The sequence below is a fragment of the Spinacia oleracea genome, chromosome 3, assembly GCF_020520425.1.
Source record: "Spinacia oleracea cultivar Varoflay chromosome 3, BTI_SOV_V1, whole genome shotgun sequence".
NCBI classification, from domain to species: domain Eukaryota; kingdom Viridiplantae; phylum Streptophyta; class Magnoliopsida; order Caryophyllales; family Amaranthaceae; genus Spinacia; species Spinacia oleracea.
Window position 1 is genome coordinate 29,645,969 of NC_079489.1, and position 8,136 is coordinate 29,654,104.

General features: G+C 40.2%; 1 protein-coding gene across 1 annotated transcript; it reads left to right on the forward strand.

Moving 5' to 3' along the window:
* The first annotated feature begins 1,347 nt into the window (after positions 1-1,347).
* On the forward strand, positions 1,348-2,130 carry LOC110788827 (uncharacterized). The gene is made up of 2 exons (XM_021993464.1): positions 1,348-1,435; positions 1,610-2,130. The coding sequence occupies exons 1-2, from the start codon at positions 1,348-1,350 to the stop codon at positions 2,128-2,130; spliced, it is 609 nt and encodes a 202-aa protein (XP_021849156.1).
* Positions 2,131-8,136: the final 6,006 nt, after the last annotated feature.

An 8,136-nucleotide genomic window follows, 5' to 3' on the forward strand; every position in this document is an offset into this window, starting at 1 on the left:
GATTTCCAATCTGATACGGACAAGCCTAGTAGTGACTCTAGAGAGAGGCATCCGCGAGAAAGGAGCCCGCCACGAAACAACCTTCATATTAATTCAGAAGAAACTAATCGTCTTGCCAATGTTGGGCACACACTACACCGCGTCCTAGAAGTCGAAGTAATTAGTGAAGGAGACCCAGATGCTGCACTACCTCCTCCTAGGGGAAACCTCAGTCCAAGTGTTAGGGATGTAGTGTTAGACGAGAACCTGGACCTACCCGTCTCGGTGGGAACGCTGCAAGAAATTCTTGTCGGATTCCAGCAAAGATGATTCATAATTTTCAACAACAGATGAGCGCTACATTACAAGAAGAGATTCGATGGAATATTCAAGTGTATAATGCAGGCACTACAAGAGCAACCACTAGTGGCCATGTCGTTCGAAATCCACCCACTATCCTCAGCTTCAATCGGATAAATAGGATGCCGCTGAGAAAAAATGTTTGGAGGGAAGGAGAAATCTCTCGATAGGTGACGAATAGGCATGTTAGTCCCACTGCAGGAAGATTGATTTAGGAACGAAACGATCGACCGCCCCTTCTCCCCTGACGAGAAATTGCTACACAACCTTATAGAACCGCGTCCAGGGGGATTCCCTTGGCCATCTAACGACCGTCAGCAAGGAGGCAGAAAAATTATGAGCCTGAGTCTGAGTTATCGGACATTGTTTCCACTCATGTTATGGAAGATCGTCTATTTTAGCCCTCCATACGGGGTTACAGTAGAGTAACTCCAAGAGTCTGTGTTCACATCGGTGGAACGTCAAGCCGGCGAGAACCCACTTATCACATTCAGCGGGGGCTGGAAAACCTGACGTTAGGGCACATGAACACCCCATTTTGTGAAGCCATAATGAACCCCCCAAAAGAGCCCAAAGTTAAAACTCCTACCGTTGAGGCATACGACGACACCACAGACCCTGATATGCATCTAGTTGTTTACTATCACCATATGTATGTACAAGGAACAAACGAGCCACATGGTGCTAGTATTTTCTGGCAACTTTAAAAGGGGTAGCGTCCAAATGGTTTGAGAGGTTATCAGCGGGATCCATCGCCTCCTTTTCGGAGCTGGAAGTTATATTCTCAACTCGATTCATTGATTATAAGGAAGAGAAGAAAACTAGTATGCGTCTTGGGCGAATTCAACAGGGGAAAAATGAGTCATTTAGGAGCTATGTGAAGCGCTTTAACTTGGAAGCCGACCAAATACCTGATTTACCAGACGGTGTGTCTTTTGAAAACTTCATAAGGGGATTAAAAAAGGGTTCTTTCAAGTTTAATCTGGTGAAAAATAAAGTGTGCGAACCATGGCCGAGGTATTAGATGAAGCAGAAGCATTCATACATGCGACAGAGACATGCAGTGTGTCAAAGGACTCCAAGACAGGAGAGACAGGTGAATCATCTCCAAAGAAGGAAAATACGGACCGAAAAAATCCTAGAACCAACGGCACATGGCCCATATCCAAAGAGCATGACTTTGCCACATCAGGACAAAAGAGGGGACGTCCACAAGAAAAATAACTTTTTGAATACAACACCGATCTCAATACAATCCTTATTGATGTAGGTACCAGGTTTGACTGGGAGCGTCCATTTCCCATGAAGTCATCTATAGAAATTCGGGACCCAAAATTATTTTGTCAATTCCATGAGGAATTGGGCCATGACACAAGGGACTATAGGAGCTTAAAGAGAGCCTTGGGCGGATTGGCGGCGAAGGGGCATTTGAAGAGTTACTTACAGAAAAGTACGCGCGGCACTTGGAAGAACTTCTATAAGGAGAACAATTCCCCTACTCCCGCCATAGATGGCAACCAAACCGATGGTGGGTTTGCAGCAGTAATCTCACGTGGACCGACCTTGGGAGGACCAACTATAAGAGGACATAAAGATTATGCTAGACGTCTAGGGCAAGTAATGCTCTCAGGAAAATCACATATGGATCCATTCCTAAAAGTTGAAATCTGCGAGTCCGACCAGGGGAAGATAGCTACTCCGCATGATGATCCGTTGGTTATAGAAGTAAAATTTTCCAATTTACGGGTCCATCAGAGATTGGTAGATAATGGAAGCTCGTCCGAATTATGAGTGTGGAATGTTTACACCGCCTAGCCCATGACCCAAAAACAATTGAGAAAATCCACTATCCCATTATTGGCTTTGGTGGAAGCATCATTCACCCAGTATGAGTCATTTCGTTGCCAGTAAGGGTAGGAGTGTAACACCCTAATAATTTCTTGCCTTTATAAAATCATTTTCCAACTTAAAATAAAGGAATTACTAAAGAATTACCGCCATCGTGATAATGGTTAAGGCTATTACCAGAATTACGCAACGAAAATAACTAACTTTCACAACATCAAATAGTATTTAATGGCCTCCATACAAATTGGAACCATAACGGCCCAAAATCAAAACGTTTGAGTAACCAAAATCCATTAACTAGCAGTTTAAATAGTTTAAGTAGTCAAGACTAATAAAATAATAGAGTTTAACGATGCGCCCGGAGAAAAACAACGCTCATTCAACATCCCCATGATATATAACTTCTCCAGCAATTTATCTCTACAAACTTGTTATTTAAAATCTACTCCCCAACAATGCAAATACAATGGTGGATCATCATAAGGTCATTAAGGCAAATGCCATGACCAAAAGACATGAAGCACGAAGTCAGCGAAAGTGAGTACGAACAAGCTAGAATAAAATCCTATTCTAACATGCTTCACTCACAATAATAATCCACATGTAAAATCCATATAATTAAACAATTAAAGTCATACAATTAAACAATTCATCATGAAGATAAGACTCGTCTCTTGACACGACTCTTGACTTATAGATTAATTAAGAATAAGCTTTGAACGGGACTAAAGAAATATCCATAAAAGGAAGAGTGTTGGGAGCCCACCAAACACCAAAAATATAAATAAAAGTAACTTGTCGGACCATACCGACGGAATTCCAGCGGATAAAGAAAATGAAACAACGTTTTGTATCAGTAATAGGAGTATAAGTTTTCCGGTAGGACTCCCCACATTGTTCATACTCGAGGTATATACGTTCCAAGAGTTTTGAAGCTTGTTCTGGTTGCACTTTACGTTTATTAATATTTTCTAACCAAGTGAACTCAAGACACAACACAAGGCATATAACATTAAGAAACCAAACAATACTCCTTTTTAATTCCATTAGGACTTGTGATCAAACATACAAGACTCGAGTGATATTACTCCCATGGTTCCTTCTCAATACACTATTGAGCTGACCCAACATGGCCATTAACATGTGGGTTGTGCACTAGGCATGGAAAATCCTTAGTTCAATTCACATAGACTTCCAAAACATACCCTACAAACGGGGTAGAATAAATAGTGAAACAAGGCACGAATACTTGGCTCAAAGTATGTTAGACATTAAATATAATAGCATAAAAATAATCCCTTGCATGTGAAACAACCACACATGCATATAAAACTTGAACAACATGCTTGACATTAAATCCAACGATTATAAATAATCACAACATGCTTGTTCCATAAAACATGGTTTCACACTAATTCAATCATGCTTTTTCACCACATCAAACATGAATCCATAATAATATAACATGTCCGTTCACAATATCAAACATGAATTCATAATAATCCAAGTCACATGATTCACAATAATAAAGTATCACAGGTATACTCATATAAACGGTGGTCACCCTAGACATGTACGTACGTCGAATATCTATGTACGGGGACCACTTTGCGAATCAAGACTCTAGATTATAAATCTCCTCCTATCATTAAAATAATGAAATTTAATTATTCCTGATGTTCATTAAATTTCCAGCAACTTTAATAATTTTAAAAACACTTGCAGTGATTAGAAATAGTTCGTTTATTAATAAAATAGTAGTCTCATTTGAATAGTTAAAACCCTAACATGAAATTAATTAATTTTCGTGCATAAAATCACTCAAAATCGCCAATTTAAGAATTAAAGTATTCTAAAAATATAATTGATTGTCATAATTAAATTAGTCATCTAATTATGCTAATAAATTAGTCATTAGGCTTAGATTAAAACCCTAACCCTAATTCACCATTAAAATCATTTAAAACATCAAAAGTCAACACTTTATTTATTTTTTCAAATCTGAAAATTGCAATACTCCAATTCAAAACATACTTCAATAATCCAAACATACAAATCATCTAAATTCGGTGTTCATAACCGATCCCAAAATTTTAATTAATTAAAACCAATAATAATAATATAATTTAAAATACGGAATTGAAATAGAATAGGTAAGGAAGAAGAGAATTATACCAAACCGGCCTATAGCACGGTACAATCATGAATTGGATGTGATTGGGCGCAAAAAGATCGAAAATACAGAGTGTAGAGCACGACATACACACGATGGCTTGTGTATGTACGGGTGTGCGATGGTCAGCAAGCAGCAGGGGCAGAGGGACGCGGGTGCTCGAAAAATCATGGCAGCAGCAGCGCTCGGTGAGGCACGAGGCTGTGCGAGTGCGTGCGGCACGCAGGAGAGGAGAGCAGCGAGCGAGGCTCGTGAGTGGGCACTGTAGTGCGCGAGGGACGAAGGCACAGGGGAGTGCAGTGCTCGACAGTACAAGGAAGCAAGGGCAAGGGAGAGAGTGCACGAATGTGCGCCGAGGCACGAGCAGAGTGCTCGGCTGGGTGCTGGGCGACGAGGCACGACCGAAGGTAGCAGCGAGCAAGGCTCGGCTGTGCTGTGCGTAGGTAAGGGCAAGGAGGGACTAGAGCAAGAGAGAGAGGATCCGGGTATGAGAGAGAAAATTAATGAGGGTTTAATAAGTGGGGATAAATTGAATGTAAGGGGTATATTTATAGGTTCCCCCAATCCCTAATGGGATAAGCTTAGGAATTAGATGTAATACCTCGTATTTTTCTGAATTTATAAATGTATTTTATCATATTTATAAAGTATTTTTGGTGATTGTTGTAAAATAAAATTTCATTTAATAATGATTTAAATGTATTTTTATATAATTATTATTTTATTCAATTCCGAAATAAATTAAATAGTTTTATTATTATTTTTAAGTCGGGAAATTTATTGGGTCATGTTTTAAATAAATTCCGACCCCAATCCAATGCAGTTGGTGAACCCAATAGAGTTTTAAACGTTTATAATCCTAGTCCAAACCAAATTATGAAAGCCCAATGCAAACCCCTAAACCTAAGCCCCCTAGGGATTAGGAACCTATAAATACACCCCTCCCTCATTAATGATCCCCTTTAAAATGTCAGAAATTCTCTCTCCTCCCTTGTTCTCTCTCTCTCTCTCTCTCTCTCTCTCTCTCTCTCTCTCTCTCTCTCTCTCTCTTTCGGCCTCCCGCTGTTCGTTTGGCCCCTTTCCCGCACACACCGAACACCTCTGCTCGTGTGCTGTGCTGCTTGTGTGCCTCGAGCACTCGCCCTACTCGCCCCTCCTCATACGCGTTGTCCTGCGCACTTGCCCACACTCCCGCCTCTCGCTCATACTCTCTCGCACTCCCTCTCGTCCTTGCGCACAGCCACACACCGTGTGCTGTTGTGCGTTGTGAAGGAAATATGTCCTTCACCCAAGGTGCATTAAGTCTAATACCAAGGTTCAGATTAATTGCGAACAATTAATTCAGTAAGATCAAGTGATCGGAACAGCTAGCTGGAGCAATGCTTCCAATCAGTGAGTTCTAATCTATATTAGGCACACAACTTACTCTTGACTGAACCTATAAGGTCACACCAATGGCATGTAACAGATCACCAGATTAAATGAATCAGAAATTCATTTAATAGCTTTTCGGAAATTAGTTTTGGAAAACGTATTATACGATACGACCTTGCGTCGGAATCGTATATCGTATTGCGAATATTCGTAAGCTGGGCGAAACGAATAATCGTATTGTACGACGGTGATTCGTCGTATACGATACGATAAATAATAGCCGTAAGGCATTAGTCGCGAATACAAGCCGCATCGGAGCTGCCGGCCCGTCGAGCCAAGCGCGCAAGCGCGCAAGGCCCAACGAGCCAGTGAGCTCGCGAGCAAGCAAGCAAGCCAGCTCGGGGCGTGGCACAAGCGCGCAACACCGCACAACATCGCAGCAGCGAGCACGCAAGGCCCACGGCCCAACTGCTCGGCTGCGCGCGCTGTGGGCTTCGGCCTGCAGTGTGTTGGCTGGGCGCGGGTGTGTGGTCGTGTGTAAGTGTGGCCGGTCAAGGCCCTTGGTCTTGGCCGGTTACACTAATATAATAATTAGGTTATTATATTTTTGCATACACTCCAACACAATTAGTTTTCCATCTAACCTAAACCTAATTCCAAAATTACGTTCTTCAGTTTTTCTCTCTAAAAACTGTTCATCCCGAACAGCAAAAATCTTGTGCGTTGTCTAAGCTACAATAATCAAGACGGATCTGAACGTGTCGGTGAACCAAATAGAGGAAGGATAAGTGGATTTCTTTGTTCGTGTTCGTTGATACAATACTCGGGAAAACACGCTTCGAATGTAAGTTTGCTTAAACTGTGCTTTATACATGTTTCCTGGCTTTGGGGATGTTCCGCACATGTTATGTATGTTAAACTGTATTCCCCTACAGTGGTATCATGAGCCTTATGTATTCAAAGCATTTTTTAGCATGATTTATTGTTTTGCGTCGAAATTTTTTGGAATTTTTGTTGAATTTTCGGAATTATTATGAATTATTGGATGAAATGCGTAATAGGTTATGAATTCAAAAATATTCGTATTTTTGACTTTTCTGACCCTAATCTGATTGGAACAATTTTCTAAGATCATCACATGAAAACGGAATTGCGAAAACAGGCCTCGAAGTATGTGTTTTTGGGCGTTTTTGTTAATTTTCGAGTTAAAATTAATAAATTCGGAAAGTTTTTCGATTAATTGGTCGACCTAAACTATTCGGAATTGATTGAAATTTTGACACAATGCTGTTAAATATATTATTTAATTATGGTCAAAATTTCAGCCGTTTTTATCAAGTATAAACCCTAATTTTTCTTTCCCCAAATTCGTAAATTTTAGATCGCTAATTGATGTTTTAAATAATTTGGATCTAATAATTTGGTTAATTGGGAAAGGGAATATAATTTCATGTTCAGTGGCTAATTTTAAAAATTATTGGATTAAAATTTTGAATAGTTTCGTTAATTTTAATCGACACTTAAACCAAATTCGTAAAAATCTGAAATTTAAATGTTTAGAACGATTTAAAGTTTTAGTTTCGATTATTTAAAAGTTCAAATTTTCAGTTGAAATTGTTCGTTCTTAGAATTTGAATAATGTTAGCCTAGATTTAATAATTTTAACAAAATTGGATTGTTGTTAAAAATTAATTAAATCGCAAAATCGTTATTTTTCGAAAATAAAAATCGTAAATTTTGTGAAAAATAACTTAAGGCGAACGTTCGTGATTTTTTTTTTTTAATTAGTTGGTCCGTAGGCACTAACCAAAGGCACGAACTCGAGGTGGGGTGGACGTGTGGCTCGTCGAGCCATGCTGGCTGCCACGCTTATGCCGAGCCATAGCAACGCGGGCAGCAGCAACGTGCTGCGTGCCGCGCGCGCTGGGCGAGGGAAGGGGCAAGCAAGCCAGGTCGCCTTAGCTTGCGAGAGCTGCGAGCAAGCAACGCTGCCATGCCTTACGCAGCGTCGAGCACAGCAGCATCACAAGGGCATCGAGAGCTGCAGGTACGTATGGCGTTGGCTGCGGGGGCATGGGCAGTTGCTCGTGTGCCTCGTAGGCCACAATGTGCATTGCTGGGCTGGGCCCAAGCCTAGCCCGCATTGCACTCAAACAATTTTTTTTTGTTTCGTTGGGATTGACATTTATGTTTGCATTAAAATTGGCTAACGGGATAATTAATAAATTATTTTATTTAACTTGGGCCGGGCCATGAGTTTATTTAATATTTAAATAATTAATTATCCGGAATAATTATTAGTTTGAGTGGGAGCCGCTAAATGAAATTAAAAATGAAAAAATTATTTTAATTATTTTCGTAGGTCGCATTATTATTTTAATTAAATTCAATTTTAATTAGAG

Coding starts and splice junctions, on each gene's coding strand:
- LOC110788827 (XM_021993464.1), top strand. CDS start 1,348: ATGGCCGAGGTATTAGATGAAGCAGAAGCATTCATACATGCGACAGAG. Junction 1,436..1,609: donor CTCCAAGACAGGAGAGACAG/GTGAATCATCTC, acceptor TTATTGATGTAG/GTACCAGGTTTGACTGGGAG.